This window comes from Pristiophorus japonicus, chromosome 24 (genome assembly GCF_044704955.1).
Source record: "Pristiophorus japonicus isolate sPriJap1 chromosome 24, sPriJap1.hap1, whole genome shotgun sequence".
NCBI lineage: Eukaryota > Metazoa > Chordata > Chondrichthyes > Pristiophoridae > Pristiophorus > Pristiophorus japonicus.
In genome coordinates, this window is record NC_092000.1 from 4,989,626 (window position 1) to 5,007,365 (window position 17,740).

Below are 17,740 nucleotides of genomic sequence, written 5' to 3' on the forward strand. Positions count from 1 at the left end.
AGCAAAGCGTTTTGGGAGGTCCTGATGCTGTGAGAGGTGCTGTGTGTTTTACGCAGACCCTGTATAGTGGCGGGATTAGGCTGGACTATGATGCCTCATGTGGTTGCGTGGCGCACAAACAAACTCACCATCCAGCCTCACAGGCAAATGGAATCTAATGGGGAGAAATGTGAAGTTATCCATTTGGTAGGAAAAATAGAAAAGCAGAGTATTTTTTAAACAGTTTTATATTGGGAAATGTTGGTGTTCAGAGGGACCTGGGTGTCCTTGTACACCAATCACTGAAAGTTAACCTGCAGGTACAGCAAGCAATTAAGAAAGCAAATGGTATGTTGGCCTTTATTGCAATAAATGAGGGGTGATCTCATTGAATTCTTACAGGGCTTGACGGGGTAGATGCAGGGAGGATGTTTCCCCCGTGCTGGGGAGTCTAGAACCAGGGGTCACAGTCTCAGGATAAGGGGTCGGCCATTTAGGACTGAGATGAGGAGAAATTTCTTCACTCAGAGGGTGGTGAATCTTTGGAATTCTCTGCCCCAGAGGGCTGTGGAGGCTCAGTCGTTGAGTATTAGGATGGAGAATGAAACAGTTAATTCAGAGACCATGGTCCAGAACTTAAAGATAGGTAACTTTGAAGGTATGGGACGTGAATTGGCTAGGATTGATTGGCGAATGATACTTAAGGGGTTGACATTGGATGGGCAATGGCAGACATTGAGAGACCGCATGGATGAACTACAACAATTGTACATCCATGTCTGGCGTAAAAATAAAAAAGGGAAGGTGGCTCAACCGTGGCTATCAAGGGAAATCAGGGATAGTATTAAAGCCAAGGAAGTGGCATACAAATTGGCCAGTAATAGCAGCGAACTGGGAGACTGGGAGAAATTTAGAACTCAGCAAAGGAGGTCAAAGGGTTTGATTAGGGCAGGGAAAATAGAGTATGAGAGGAAGCTTGCAGGGAACATTAAAATGGACTGCAAAAGCTTCTATAGATATGTAAAGAGAAAAAGGTTAGTAAAGACAAACGTAGATCCCCTGCAGTCAGAATCAGGGGAAGTCATAACTGGGAACAAAGAAATGGCAGACCAATTGTACAACTACTTTGGTTCGGTATTCATGAAGGAGGACACAAACAACCTTCCGGATATAAACAGGGTCAGAGGGTCTAGTGAGAAGGAGGAACTGAGGGAAATCCTTATTGGTCGGGAAATTGTGTTGGAAAAATTGATGGGATTGAAGGCCGATAAATCCCCAGGGCCTGATGGTCTGCATCCCAGAGTACTTAAGGAGGTGGCCTTGGAAATAGCGGATGCATTGACAGTCATTTTCCAAAATTCCATAGACTCTAGATCAGTTCCTATGGAGTGGAGGGTAGCCAATGTAACCACACTTTTTAAAAAAGGAGGGAGAGAGAAAACGGAATTATAGACCGGTCAGCCTGAGATCGGTAGTGGGTAAAATGATGGAATCAATTATTAAGGATGTCATAGCAGCGCATTTGGTAAGAGGTGACATGATAGGTCCAAGTCAGCATGGATTTGTGAAAGGGAAATCATGCTTGACAAATGTTCTGGAATTTTTTGAGGATGTTTCCAGTAGAGTGGACAAGGGAGAACCAGTTGATGTGGTGTATTTGGACTTCCAGAAGGCTTTTGACAAGGTCCCACACAAGAGATTAATGTGCAAAGTTAAAGCACATGGGATTGGGGGTAGTGTGCTGACGTGGATTGAGAACTGGTTGGCAGACAGGAAGCAAAGAGTAGGAGTAAATGGGTACTTTTCAGAATGGCAGGCAGTGACTAGTGGGGTACCACAAGGTTCTGTGCTGGGGCCCCAGCTGTTTACATTGTACATTAATGATTTAGACGAGGGGATTAAATGTAGTATCTCCAAATTTGCGGATGACACTAAGTTGGATGGCAGTGTGAGCTGCGAGGAGGATGCTATGAGGCTGCAGAGTGACTTGGATAGGTTAGGTGAGTGGGCAAATGCATGGCAGATGAAGTATAATATGGATAAATGTGAGGTTATCCACTTTGGTGGTAAAAACAGAGAGACAGACTATTATCTGAATGGTGACAGATTAGGAAAAGGGGAGGTGCAACGAGACCTGGGTGTCATGGTACATCAGTCATTGAAGGTTGGCATGCAGGTACAGCAGGCGGTTAAGAAAGCAAATGGCATGTTGGCCTTCATAGCGAGGGGATTTGAGTACAGGGGCAGGGAGGTGTTGCTACAATTGTACAGGGCCTTGGTGAGGCCACACCTGGAGTATTGTGTACAGTTTTGGTCTCCTAACTTGAGGAAGGACGTTCTTGCTATTGAGGGAGTGCAGCGAAGGTTCACCAGACTGATTCCCGGGATGGCGGGACTGACATATCAAGAAAGACTGGATCAACTTGGCTTGTATTCACTGGAGTTCAGAAGAATGAGAGGGGATCTCATAGAAACTTTTAAAATTCTGACGGGTTTCGACAGGTTAGATGCAGGAAGAATGTTCCCAATTGGCAGTTGGTGAGGCGCGAGTCCGGGGTCGGAGGCCTATAAAAGGCGTGGCTTGTGCAGCTACAGGGAGAAGGCAAAAAAATAAATAAAAAGAAACAGAAAGGTGAAGTCACAGCCAAAGGGGTAAGTGATTGGCTGGTGATTGGTGAGTAGATTTTCTTCTTCTCTTCAACAGTGAGTAAACTTGAGCATTGTTGTTGCCTATCTAAAGGTTAAGTCATGGCAGAAGAGTTCGGTCACGTGTTATGCTCCTCCTGTACCATGTGGGAACTCAGGAACGACTCCAGTGTCCCTGACGACTACCTGTGCGGGAAGTGTATCCACCTCCAGCTCCTGACGGTCCGCGTTGCGGAGTTGGAGCTGAGGGTGGATTCACTCTGGAGCATCCACGATGCTGAGAATGACGTGAGTAGCACGTGTAGCGAGTTGGTCTTACCGCAGGTGAAGGGTCCACAGCCAGATAGGGAATGGAAGACCAGCAGGAAGAGCAGTGCAAGGAAGGTAGTGCAGGGGTCCCCTGTGGTCATCCCCCTGCAAAACAGATACACTGCTTTGAGTACTGTTGAGGGAGATGACTCATCAGGGGAGGGCAGCAGCAGCCAAGTTCATGGCACCGTGGCTGGCTCTATTACACAGGAGGGCAGGAAAAAGAGTGGTAGAGCGATAGTGATAGGGGTTTCCATGGTGAGGGGAATAGATAGACGTTTCTGCGGCAGCAACCGAGACTCCAGGATGGTATGTTGCCTCCCTGGTGCAAGGGTCAAGGCTGTCTCGGAGCGGGTGCAGGACATTCTAAAAAGGGAGGGAGAAGAGCCAGTTGTCGTGGTGCACATTGGTACCAACGACATAGGTAAAAAAAGGGATGAGGTCCTACGAAACGAATTTAAGGAGCTAGGAGGTAAATTAAAAAGTAGGACCTCAAAAGTAGTAATCTCAGGATTGCTACCAGTGCCACGTGCTAGTCAGAGTAGGAATCACAGGATAGCGCAGATGAATACGTGGCTTGAGCAGTGGTGCAGCAGGGAGGGATTCAAATTCCTGGGGCATTGGAACCGGTTCTGGGGGAGGTGGGACCAGTACAAACCGGACGGTCTACACCTGGGCAGGACCGGAACCAATGTCCTAGGGGGAGTGTTTGCTAGTGCTGTTGGGGAGGAGTTAAACGAATATGGAAGGGGGATGGAAACCAATGCAGGGAGACAGAGGGAAACAAAAAGGAGACAAAAGCAAAAGACAGAAAGGAGATGAGAAAAAGTGGAGGGCAGAGAAACGCAAGACAAAGAACAAAAAGGGCCACTGTACAACAAAATTCTAAAAGGACAAAAAGTGTTAAAAAAACAAACCTGAAGGCTTTGTGTCTTAATGCAAGGAGTATCCGTAATAAGGTGGATGAATTAACTGTGCAAATAGATGTTAACAAATATGATGTGATTGGGATTACGGAGACATGGCTCCAGGATGATCAGGGTTGGGAACTCAACATCCAGGGGTATTCAACATTCAGGAAGGATAGAATAAAAGGAAAAGGAGGTGGGATAGCATTGCTGGTTAAAGAGGAGATTAATACAATAATTAGGAATGACATTAGCTTGAATGATGTGGAATCTATATGGGTAGAACTGCAGAACACCAAAGGGCAAAAAACGTTAGTGGGAGTTGTGTACAGACCTCCAAACAGTAGTAGTGATGTTGGGGAGGGCATCAAACAGGAAATTATGGGTGCATGCAATAAGGGTGCAGCAGTTATAATGGGTGACTTTAATATGCACATAGATTGGGCTAACTAAACTGGAAGCAATACGGTGGAAGAGGATTTCCTGGAGTGCATAAGGGATGGTTTTCTCGACCAATATGTCGAGGAACCAACTAGGGGAGAGGCCATCTTAGACTGGGTGTTGTGTAATGAGAGAGGATTAATTAGCAATCTCGTTGTGCGAGGCCCCTTGGGGAAGAGTGACCATAATATGGTGGAATTCTGCATTAGGATGGAGAATGAAACAGTTAATTCAGAGACCATGGTCCAGAACTTAAAGAAGGGTAACTTTGAAGATATGAGGCATGAATTGGCTAGGATTGATTGGCGAATGATACTTGAGGGGTTGACTGTGGATGGGCAATGGCAGACATTTAGAGACCGCATGGATGAACTACAACAATTGTACATTCCTGTCTGGCATAAAAATAAAAAAGCGAAGGTGGCTCAACCGTGGCTATCAAGGGAAATCAGGGATAGTATTAAAGCCAAGGAAGTGGCATACAAATTGGCCAGAAATAGCAGCGAACCCGGAAACTGGGAGAAATTTAGAACTCAGCAGAGGAGGTCAAAGGGTTGGATTAGGGCAGGGAAAATGGAGTACGAGAGGAAGCTTGCAGGGAACATTAAGACGGACTGCAAAAGTTTCTATAGATATGTAAAGAGAAAAAGGTTAGTAAAGACAAATGTAGGTCCCCTGCAGTCAGAATCAGGGGAAGTCATAACGGGGAACAAACCAATTGAACAAGTACTTTGGTTCGGTATTCACTGAGGAGGACACTAACAACATTCCGGATATAAGAAGGGTCAGAGGGTCTAGTAAGGAGGAGGAACTAAGGGAAATCCTTATTAGTCGGGAAATTGTGTTGGGGAAATTGATGGGATTGAGGTCCGATAAATCTCCAGGGCCTGATGGACTGCATCCCAGAGTACTTAAGGAGGTGGCCTTGGAAATAGTGGATGCATTGACAGTCATTTTCCAGAATTCCATTGACTCTGGATCAGTTCCTATCGTGTGGAGGGTAGCCAATGTAACCCCACTTTTTAAAAAAGGAGGGAGAGAGAAAACAGGGAATTATAGACCGGTCAGCCTGACATCGGTAGTGGGTAAGATGATAGAATCAATTATTAAGGATGTCATAGCAGTGCATTTGGAAAGAGGTGACATGATAGGTCCAAGTCAGCATGGATTTGTGAAAGGGAAATCATGCTTGACAAATCTTCTGGAATTTTTTGAGGATGTTTCCAGTAGAGTGGACAAGGGAGAACCATTTGATGTGATATATTTGGACTTTCAGAAGGCTTTCGACAAGGTTCCACACAAGAGATTTATGTGCAAAGTTAAAGCACATGGGATTGGGGGTAGTGTGCTGACATGGATTGAGAAATAGTTGTAAGACTGGAAGCAAAGAGTCGGAGTAAATGGGTACTTTTCAGAATGGCAGGCGGTGACTAGTGGGGTACCGCAAGGTTCTGTGCTGGGGCCCCAGCTGTTTACATTGTATATTAATGATTTAGACGAGGGGATTAAATGTAGTATATCCAAATTTGCGGATGACACTTAGTTAGGTGGCAGTGTGAGCTGCGAGGAGGATGCTATGAGGCTGCAGAGCGACTTGGATAGGTTAGGTGAGTGGGCAAATGCATGGCAGATGAAGTATAATGTGGATAAATGTGAGGTTGTCCACTTTGGTGGTAAAAACAGAGAAACAGACTATTATCTGAATGGTGACAGATTAGGAAAAGGGGAGGTGCAACGAGACCTGGGTGTCATGGTACATCAGTCATTGAAGGTTGGCATGCAGGTACAGCATGCGGTTAAGAAAGCAAATGGTATGTTGGCCTTCATAGTGAGGGGATTTGAGTACAGGGGCAGGGAGGTGTTGCTACAGTTGTACAGGGCCTTGGTGAGGCCACACCTGGAATATTGTGTTCAGTTTTGGTCTCCTAACCTGAGGAAGGACATTCTTGCTATTGAGGGAGTGCAGCGAAGGTTCACCAGACTGATTCCCGGGATGGCGGGACTGACCTATCAAGAAAGACTGAATCAACTGGGCTTGTATTCACTGGATTCAGAAGAATGAGAGGGGACCTTATAGAAACGTTTAAAATTCTGATGGGTTCAGACAGGTTAGATGCAGGAAGAATGTTCCCAATGTTGGGGAAGTCCAGAAGCAGGGGTCACAGTCTAAGGATAAGGGATAAGCCATTTAGGACCGAGATGAGGAGAAACATCTTCACCCAGAGAGTGGTGAACCTGTGGAATTCTCTACCACAGAAAGTAGTTGAGGCTAATTCACTAAATATATTCAAAAAGGAGTTAGATGTAGTCCTTACTACTAGGGGGATCAAGGGGTATGGTGAGAAAGCAGGAATGGGGTACTGAAGTTGCATGTGCCGAATGCCCTACTCCTGCACCTATTTTCTATGTTTCTATATATATTCAAGGTGGAGATCGATAGATTTTTGGATATTAAGGGAATCAAGGGATCTGGGGATCGGGCGGGAAAGTGGAGTTGAGATCGAAGATCAGCCATGATCTTACTGAATGGTGGAGCAGGCTCGAGGGGCCAAATGGGCAACTCCTGCTCCTATTTCCTACGTAAGAGTAGGCATCTGGGTGAGAGGTCGGGCTCGGTGCCTGTGCAACTATTCGCCAGCAGGTGGCAGCACCTTCAGGCGGTGCATTTTAATTTTAGTGCCACATAGTCGGGTGTGTGGGTAAATGTTATGGTGTCTGTACCTTGATGGATATGTTGCTGGAGAGAAAGGTTTTACATGATACAATTACATAGAACGTACGGCACAGAAACAGGCCATTGGGCCCACCGCTCCATGCCGGGGTTTATGCTCCACACCAGCCTCTTCCCACCCCTCTTCATCTCACCCCATCACCATAACCCTCTATTCCCTTCTCCCCCATGTGTTTGTCCAGCCTCCCCTTAAATACATCGATACTATTCACCTCAACCCCTCCCTGTGGCAGCCAGTTCCACATTCTCACCGCTCTCTGGGTAATGAAGTTTCTCCTGAATTCCCCATTGGATTTCTGGGTGACTGTCTTATATTGATGGCCCCTAGTTCTGGTCTTCCCCACAAGTCGGAACATCTTCTCTATATCCACTCCATCAAACCCCTTCATAACTTTAAAGACCTCTCCCTGGTCTTTCCACTCAGCCCTCACTTTTCTAGAGAAAGGAGAAAAACTAATAATGATTGTCGACAATAACCGATTGGAAAAGGTAAAAACACAAAGACCTAAAACACTCATGAGGAACAGGAATGTTGATCGATGGCCCAATAGCGATAAGTGGCTTGTCCCACCGGGTACTTTATTGGAGATTGAGTTTGTCTGCCCACATTCCCGGTGAGTGGTAACCCAAGCTTGAGCTCTGCAGTCTGGGTCACCATCCAGCGTCCGGTGAGTGTGGGCACACCCTTCACTCCCCCGCCACTGTACGGATTATGGAAACCCTCCGTATCGAACTAACACCCCCCCCGGCCCCCATCAACTCGAAGCAGGAAGCTATCACTGAAATGGTCAGGTGGGCGGAACAGCTGGAATTCAATCCGGAGAAGTGTGAGGTAATGCATTTGGGGAGGGGCAACAAGGCAAGGGAATACACATTAAATGGTAGGACACTGCGAGGTGTGGAGGAACAGAGCGACCTTGGAGTGCAGGTCCACAGATCCCTGAAAGTTAGCAGGATAAGTCAATAAGGTGGTTAAAAAGGCATACGGAGTGTTTCGGAGTGCCGAGGCATAGAGTATAAGTGACAGGGACTGTGGCTCTCGTATTGGACTGCTCAGCCACCTAAGGACTCATTCTAAGCGTGAAAACAAGTCTTCCTCGATTCCGAGGGCCGGCCTATGATGAAATGTGGTGAGGGTTTCTGCCTCTACCACCCTTTCAGGCCGTGAGTTCCAGACCCCCAACACCCTCTGGGTGAAGACATTTCCCCTCAAATCCCCTCTAAACCTCCCCCCCCCTCCCCCAATTACTTTAAATCTCTGCCCACTGGTTGTTGACCCCTCTGCGAAAGGAAATAGGCACAATTACTTTCGAGACGGGAAGGGTTTTACAACTCAGCGCCCTTCATCACCTTTGCAAGCTGGCCGGTTATATTGCCGTGGCTTCTCTCCGCTTCCTCAAACACTACAAGAGAAATAAAAAATGTTGAAACCTGAACCAGCGGAGCGCCTGAAGTGCGCCCCACCCCCACTCGTGTACTGCGTGCAGTTCTGGTCACCGTATTACAGGAAGGACGTGATTGCACTGGAGAGGGTTCGGAGGATGTTGTCTGGAATGGAGAATTTTAGCGATGAGGAAAGATTGGAGAGGCTGGGGTTGTTTTCTTTGGAACAGAGGAGGCTGAGGGGAGACCTTATTGAGGTGTATAAAATTATGAGGGGCCTGGATAAAGTGGATAGGAAGGACCTATTTCCCTTAGCAGAAGAGTCAACAACCAGGGGGCATCGATTTAAAGTAATTGGGGGGAGGTTTGGAGACGATTTGAGGGGAAATTTCTTCACCCAGAGGGTGGTGGGGGTCTGGAACTCGCTGCCTGAAAGGGTGGTAGAGGCAGAAACCCTCACCACATTTAAAAAGTACTTGGATGTGCACCTGAAGTGCCGTAACCTACAGGGCTACGGACCCAGAGCTGGAAAGTGGGATTAGGCTGGGTAGCTCTTGGTCAGCCGGCATGGACACGATGGGCCGAATGGCCTCCTTCCGTGCTGTAATTTTTCTATGATTGTATGAACTGGGATAAAGATGGTCACGGCTATGGAAGGAGTGCCCACCATTGCCATTAACCAGCCCGCGAATCCTCCCACTGCCTCACGCTGCTTCTCTGAGGGGAAGCGGGAAGATGCGGAAACAGCAACCAAGACACACAATTACTTTAGAGATTGCAAGGGTTTACAACTCAGCACTCTTCATCACCTTTGCAAGCTGGCCTGTTATATTGTTGTGGCTTCTCTCCACTCCCTCAAAAACTACAAAAGAAATAAAAAATGTTGAAAGCAGAGCGCCTGAAGTCCGCCCCACTCCCACTCTGAGCTCTCCGTCCTCGGCCTCCGACACTGTTTCAACGTAAGCTCGAGGAACAGCACCTCATCTTTCGTTTAGGCCCTTTACAGCCTTGTGGACTCAACATTGAGTTCAACAATTCCAGACCCTAACCTCTGCCCACATTTTTCGGGACATCAGCTGTTGGCAATGATTCTCCCCCAGACCCACCGTTTGTTTCTTGACTTGCCCCATTACCATCTCCTTGGCCGAGTGTAATGTATGGACCCGTGAGGATGCTCACGGGTTTGTACAGTTGTTGAGCCGGCCATGGCGTACCATCTTGTGGTCCGGAGGAGGTGGGGGTCCCCGATGGAGTGCACTCTATGCGGGAGTCCTCCCTCTATTTATTGGGGACTTGGCCTGGAGGGTGGTGCACGGAGCAGTCCCGTGCAATAAGCTTTTAAGTCGGTTCACGGGCTCCCAGGCCGCCTGTAATTTCTGCGGTCTGGAGTAGTCCGTGTTCCACGTTTTTATTGAGTGTGTGAGGTTGCAGCCCCTGTTCCATTATTTAAAGGGGCTGCTCCTCAAATTCTGGCTGCACTTCAGTCCCACTCTCCTGATCTTTGGGCACCCTGTGCGGAGGGGAGCGGGCAGGTCGGAAGGCCTCCTCGTAGGACTGCTCCTGGGCACGGCCAAGGGGGCCATCAGCCGGTCCAGGCAGCGGGCGGTCGAGGGGGTCGTTCAACCCGACTGCCTGCCTCTCTTCCGCTCTTACATCCGGTCCAGGGTGTCCCTGGAGATGGAGCACGCGGTGTCCACCGGTACGCTCGCGGCCTTCCGCGAGAGGTGGGCGCACGGAGGGACTGGAGTGCATCATCACTCCCCCCGCAAAACTAATTTTAATTTGAACAGTTAAGGATCCTTTTGAAGTTTATTGTTAATTTGTGGGTTCTAGTCTCCTTTTTATAAGGGGGCTCTCGGCTTTATCTGTTCATTAAAATAGTTGTCGAGCTGTTGCATTGGGAGTGGCTTAGCCAGTCACGTGATGTTCACAAGACTCAATAAAACCCCGGCCAGTTGGGTTCGGGGGATCCACGATGGGGCAGGTGGTTGTGAGCCTGGTGGATGAACCGGTAATGTGTCGTGTGATTGTCAAACCTTTGCTAATAAACCAACTAGTTCTTAATAGCAATGTGTTGCTGTGAATTCTTAAGCAAAGAACCCATGAAGCAAATACATTGCACCTCGCACTATCATCCCTTTTGTCTCTCTAATCTCTCCTGTCTTCCACCCTATCACAGACCTTCCCTTTTGTTCTTTCCTCCCCTCCCCCACTTTCCCTGCCCCTACACTCGCTTAAAAACCTGTCACATCTCTAACTTTCTTCAGATCCGACGAAGGGTTATCGACCTGAAACGTTAACTCTGTTTCTCTCCCCACAGATGCTGCCTGACCCGCTGAGATTTCCAGAATTTCCCAGGGGTAGGGTTGGGGCCCAGGGGCAGGGTCGGGACCCAGGAGCAAGGTCGGGGTCCAGGGGCAGGGTCGGGGCCTGGGGGCAGGGTCGGGGCCCAGGGGTAGGGTCGGGACCCAGGAGCAAGGTCGGGGCCGGGGCAGGGTCGGGGCCTAGGGACAGGGTCGGGGCCTTGGGGCAGGGTCGGGGCCCGGGGACAGGTTCGGGGCCTAGGGACAGGTCGGGGCCTTGGGGCAGGGTCGGGGCCCAGGGGCAGGGTCAGGGCCCAGCAACAGGGTCGGGGTCCGGGGGCAGGGTCGGGGCCTGGGGGCAGGGTCGGGGCCCGGGGGCAGGGTCGGGACCCAGGAGCAAGGTCGGGGCCCGGGGGCAGGGTCGGGGCCTAGGGACAGGGTCGGGGCCTGGGGGCAGGGTCGGGGCCCAGGGGCAGGGTCGGGACCCAGGAGCAAGGTCGGGGCCCGGGGGCAGGGTCGGGGCCTAGGGACAGGGTCGGGGCCTTGGGGCAGGGTCGGGGCCCGGGGGCAGGGTCGGGACCCAGGAGCAAGGTCGGGGCCCAGGGGGCAGGGTCAGGGCCTGGGGGGTGTGGTCGGGGCTCAGGGAAGGTGTATTCTCTGAAACCCAGGGAGAGAGGACCTGAGGGAGGGAGGGAGTCAGTAGGAATGCGTGTGTGTGCGTGTGTGTGTGTGCTAGGCCTCCCATCGCCCCTTGCCACTGGACCAAGACCTCGCTCTGTCAAGCCCGTGTGGTGGCTGGTGTGCAACGGCCACCCCATGTTAAAAAAATCCACGCACAGGCATCTTCCACCATTTAAAATGAAGTTTGGGATCTGGAACTTCAGGACCCCCATGGGGGGGCGTTTGATAAAGGCAGTAGCATCAATGCCTGTCACACCCAATGTATTATTCTGCTGCTAATGGGGTGAGCACTACATAATCTGGCCTGTGCCCTTAAGGCCGCAAGAGCAAATTCCTGCAGGTGGGTACGTCTGAGGTCAAGTCGGGGCTAATTGCTTTTAGGCAGGTCTCGAGGTGAATTACAGCCTGTTTTATTTTGCTGTTTAAATCACGAGGGCAGGTTGCACAGACCAGGCTCGTGTGCCCTCGAATATAAAAGATTGCGAGTTGATCAAATTGAGGTGTTTAAGATGATTAATGGACTGGATAGGGCGGATAGAGAGAAAATCTTCCCTCTGAGTGGGGGAAGAGTCCTTAGAAGGGGTCGTGACCTTAGAATTGGAGCCAGGCGGTTCTGGGGTGATGTCAGGAAGCAGTTCTTCACACACAAAGGGCCGTGGGAATCTGGAACTCTCTCCCCCCGCGCCCCCCCCCCCCAAGAGCTGCTGAGACCGGGGATCAATGGAAAATTACAAAACTGAGATAGAATTTTGTTGGGTAAGGCTATTAAGGGTTCCGGAACCAAGGCGGGTAGATGGAGTTAAGACAGAGATCAGCCGTGCTCTAATTGGATGGCGGAACTGGCTCAAGGGGCTGAATGGCATCCTTCTGTTCCTATGTTCCTAAATTCCCAGTGTTGGAGAGCAAAGTCACCTGTTCCTTCGAACCATATTAAACTTATCACGTGACCCACATTACTCATATACTGGATCCCAAAATGTTATTCTCTGAAAGAATTCTATCTAATTTTCTTTTGGGATGAGTCGATACAAACAGCTTCTATTGTCGTTTTTCAGAATGGCAGGCAGTGACTAGTGGAGTACCGCAGGGCTCAGTGCTGGGACTCCAGCTATTTACAATATACATTAACGATTTAGATGAAGGAATTGATATCTCCAAGTTTGCAGACGACACTAAACTGGGTGGCGGTGTGAGCTGTGAGGAGGATGCTAAGAGGCTGTAGGGTGACTTGGACAGGTTAGGTGAGTGGGCAAATGCATGGCAGATGCAGTATAATGTGGATAAATGTGAGGTTATCCATTTTGGGGGCAAAAACACAAAGGCAGATTATTATCTGAATGGCGGCAGATTAGGAAAAGGGGAGGTGCAACGAGACCTGGGTGTCATGATTCATCAGTCATTGAAAGTTGGCATGCAGGTACAACAGGCGGTGAAGAAGGCAAATGGTATGTTGGCCTTCATAGCAAGAAGATTTGAGTATAGGAGCAGGGAGGTCTTACTGCCGTTGTACAGGGCCTTGGTGAGGCCTCACCTGGAATATTGTGTTCAGTTTTGGTCTCCTAATCTGAGGAAGGACGTTCTTGCTATTGAGGGAGTGCAGCGAAGGTTCACCAGGTTGATTCCAGGGATGGCTGGACTGTCATATGAAGAGAGACTGGATCAACTGGGTCTTTATTCACTGGAGTTTAGAAGGATGAGAGGGGATCTCATGGATGAATTACAACAATTGTACATTCCTGTCTGGCGTAAAAATAAAAAAGAGAAGGTGGCTCAACCGTGGCTATCAAGGGAATCAGGGATGTATTAAAGCCAAGGAAGTGGCATACAAATTGGCCAGAAATAGCAGCGAACCTGGGGACTGGGAGAAATTTAGAACTCAGCAGAGGAGGACAAAGGGTTTGATTAGGGCAGGGAAAATGGAGTTCGAGAAGAAGCTTGCAGGGAACATTAAGGCGGATTGCAAAAGTTTCTATAGGTATGTAACTTTAGGGGAAGTCATAACGGGGAACAAAGAAATGGCAGACCAATTGAACAAGTACTTTGGTTCGGTATTCACTAAGGAGGACACAAACAACCTTCCGGATATAAAAGGGGTCAGAGGGTCTAGTAAGGAGGAGGAACTGAGGGAAATCTTTATTAGTCGGGAAATTGTGTTGGGGAAATTGATGGGATTGAAGGCCGATAAATCCCTAGGGCCTGATGGACTGCATCCCAGAGTACTTAAGGAGGTGGCCTTGGAAATAGCGGATGCATTGACAGTCATTTTCCAACATTCCATTGACTCTGGATCAGTTCCTATCGAGTGGAGGGTAGCCAATGTAACCCTACTTTTTAAAAAAGGAGGGAGAGAGAAAACAGGGAATTATAGACCGGTCAGCCTGACATCAGTTGTGGGTAAAATGATGGAATCAATTATTAAGGATGTCATAGCAGCGCATTTGGAAAATGGTGATATGATAGGTCCAAGTCAGCATGGATTTGTGAAGGGGAAATCATGCTTGACAAATCTTCTGGAATTTTTTGAGGATGTTTCCAGTAAAGTGGACAAAGGAGAACCAGTTGATGTGGTGTATTTGGACTTTCAGAAGGCTTTCGACAAGGTCCCACACAAGTGATTAATGTGCAAAGTTAAAGCACATGGGATTGGGGGTAGTGTGCTGACGTGGATTGAGAACTGGTTGTCAGACAGGAAGCAAAGAGTAGGAGTAAATGGGTACTTTTCAGAATGGCAGGCAGTGTCTAGTGGGGTACCGCAAGGTTCTGTGCTGGGGCCCCAGCTGTTTACACTGTACATTAATGATTTAGACGAGGGGATTAAATGTAGTATCTCCAAATTTGCGGATGACACAAAGTTGGGGGGCAGTGTGAGCTGCGAGGAGGATGCTATGAGGCTGCAGAGTGACTTGGATAGGTTAGGTGAGTGGGCAAATGCATGGCAGATAAAGTATAATGTGGATAAATGTGAGGTTATCCACTTTGGTGGTAAAAACAGAGAGACAGACTATTATCTGAATGGTGACAGATTAGGAAAAGGGAAGGTGCAACGAGACCTGGGTGTCATGGTACATCAGTCATTGAAGGTTGGCATGCAGGTACAGCAGGCGGTTAAGAAAGCAAATGGCATGTTGGCCTTCATAGCGAGGGGATTTGAGTACAGGGACAGGGAGGTGTTGCTACAATTGTACAGGGCCTTGGTGAGGCCACACCTGGAGTATTGTGTACAATTTTGGTCTCCTAACTTGAGGAAGGACGTTCTTGCTATTGAGGGAGTGCAGCGAAGATTCACCAGACTGATTCCCGGGATGGTGGGACTGACCTATCAAGAAAGATTGGATCAACTGGGCTTGTATTCACTGGAGTTCAGAAGAATGAGAGGGGACCTCATAGAAACGTTTAAAATTCTGACGGGTTTAGACAGGTTAGATGCAGGAAGAATGTTCCCAATGTTGGGGAAGTCCAGAACCAGGGGTCACAGTCTAAGGATAAGGGGTAAGCCATTTAGGACCGAGATGAGGAGAGACTTCTTCACCCGGAGAGTGGTGAACCTGTGGAATTCTCTGCCACAGAAAGTGGTTGGGGCCAATTCACTAAATATATTCAAAAGGGAGTTAGATGAAGTTCTTACTACTCAGGGGATCAAGGGGTATGGTGAGAAAGCAGGAATGGGGTACTGAAGTTTCAGTTCAGCCATGAACTCATTGAATGGCGGGGCAGGCTAGAAGGGCTGAATGGCCTGCTCCTGCACCTATTTTCTATATTTCTATGTTTCTATCTCATGTAAACATATAAGATTCTGACGGGACTGGACAGGTTAGATGCGGGAAGAATGTTCCCGATGTAGGGGAAGTCCAGAACCAGGGGACACAGTCTTAGGATAATGGGTAGGCCATTTAGGACTGAGATGAGGAGAAACTTCTTCACTCAGAGAGTTGTTAACCTATGGAATTCCCTACCGCAGAGAGTTGTTGAAGACAGTTCATTGGATATATTCAAGAGGGAGTTAGATATGGCCCTTACGGCTAAAGGGATCAAGGGGTATGGAGAGAAAGCAGGAAAGGGGTACGGAATGATCAGCCATGATCTTATTGAATGGTGGTGCAGGCTCGAAGGGCCGAATGGCCTACTCCTGCACCTATTTTCTATGTTTCTATGTCTCCCTCGGGAGTCTATTCCCTAGATAATGTGCACCCTCTATTTAATTTTTTTTCCATAGACCCACAATGAATCTCCAACAGGCTATGTAGCCCAACCTGTCCAAGCTGGCGTTTAACCTTCCTCTCATGCTGCCACACCTCACCCTATCAGCGTATCTCTCCAGTCCCTTCTCCCGCATGTGTTTATTGAGCGTCCCCTTAAATGCATCTGCGCTATTACCCATAACTTTAAAAAAATTATTCATTCTCGAGATATGGGCATCGCTGGCAAGGCTGGCAGTTATTGCCCATCCCTAATTGCCCCTTGAGAAGGTGGTGGAGAGCTGATTGGCTTTCTAAGCCATTTCGGAGGGCAGTTAAGGGTCAACCACATTGCTGTGGGTCTGGAGTCATATATCGGCAAGACCGGGTAAGGGCGGCAGATTTCCTTCCCTGAAGGACATCAGTGAACCAGATGGGTTTTTACGACAATCCGGTAGTTTCATGGTCACCGTTACTGATACTAGCTTTTTATTCCAGATTTTGATTTAAATTCCCCAGCTGCCGCGATGGGATTTGAACAAATGTCTCGGGATTACGGGTCCAGTAACATAACCATTGTGCTATCGTACTCCCTGTGGCAGCGAGTTCCACATTCTCACCACTCTCTGGGTAAAGATGTTTCTTCTGAATTCCCGGTTGAATATCTTGAATCTTACACAGATAAATGTGAGGTTATCCACTTTGGTGGCAAAAACAGGAAGGCAGAATATTATCTGAATGGTGGCAGATTAGGAAAAGGGGAGGTGCAACGAGACCTGGGTGTCATGGTACACCAGTCATTGAAAGTTTTGCATGCAGGTACAGCAGGCGGTGAAGAAGGCAAATGGCATGTTGGCCTTCATAGCGAGGGGATTTGAGTATAGGAGCAGGGAGGTCTTACTGCCGTTGTACAGGGCCTTGGTGAGGCCACACCTGGAATATTGTGTTCAGTTTTGGTCTCCTAATCTGAGGAAGGACATTCTTGCTATTGAGGGAGTGCAGCGAAGGTTCACCAGACTGATTCCCGGGATGGCAGGACTGACCTAGGAAGAAAGACTGGATCGACAAGGCCTGTATTCACTGGAGTTTAGAAGAATGAGAGGAGATCTCATAGAAACATATAAAATTCTGATGGGATTGGACAGGTTAGATGCAGGAAGAATGTTCCCGATGTTGGGGAAGTCCAGATCCAGGGGACACAGTCTTAGGATAAGGGATAGGCCATTTAGGACCGAGATGAGGAGAAACTTCTTCACCCAGAGAATTGTGAACCTGTGGAATTCTCTACCACGGAAAGTTGTTGAGGCCAGTTCGTTCGATATATTTAAAAGGGAGTTAGATGCAGCCCTTATGGCTAAAGGGATCAGGGGGTATGGAGAGAAAGCAGGAATGGGGTACAGAAGTTGAATCATATTGAATGGTGGTGCAGGCTCGAAGGGCCGAATGGCCTACACCTGCACCTATTTTCTGTGTTTCTATGTTTTTAATACGGCACAGAAACAGACCATTCGGCCCAACTGGTCTGTGCTGACGTTTATGCTCCACTTGAGTCTCCTCGTGCTCGAATAGCCTCTTCCCACTCTGCCTCCATATCCCTCTATTCCCTCCTCCCTCGCTTACTCATCAAGCCCCCCCATCAACACATCAATAATCTCTGATTCAACCACTCCCTGTGGCAGTGAGCTCTACATTCCTGACACACTCTGTGTAAGGAAAATACTCCCAAATTCTTTAGTTGATGTGTGGGTGACTACTTTATAATATTCACGAACAGGACAGTGGCAAAGGGATTCCAATGCGGAGAAGTGTGAGTAATGAATTTGAGGAGGACTAACAAGGCAAGGGAATACACATTAAATGGTAGGACACCGAGAAGTGTAGAGGAACAGAGGGACCTGGGAGTGCATGTCCACAGATCCCCGAAGGTAGCAGGTCAGGTAGATAAGGTGGTTAAGAAGGCACATGGAATACTTGCCTTCATTAACTGAGGCATAGATTGCAAGAGTAGGGAGGTTATGCTTGAACTGTTTAAAACACTGGTTAGGCCACAGCATGCAGTTCTGGTCATTGCATTACAGGAAGGATGTGATTGCACTGGAGAGGGTACAGAGGAGATTTACGAGGATGTTGCCGGGAGTGGAGAATCTAAGCTATGAGGAAAGATTGGATAGGCTGGGTTTGTTT

The 17,740-nt window shown here is 48.4% G+C and overlaps 1 protein-coding gene across 1 annotated transcript in view; it reads right to left on the reverse strand.

Moving 5' to 3' along the window:
• Nucleotides 1-17,740, reverse strand: part of LOC139238012 (C-type lectin domain family 10 member A-like) — a 54,421-nt gene that overhangs the window by 11,567 nt on the left and 25,114 nt on the right. The window contains exon 7 of the mRNA XM_070867410.1: nt 129-154. Coding sequence (XP_070723511.1) covers nt 129-154 — 26 coding nt within the window. The remainder of the gene's footprint in view (nt 1-128; nt 155-17,740) is intronic.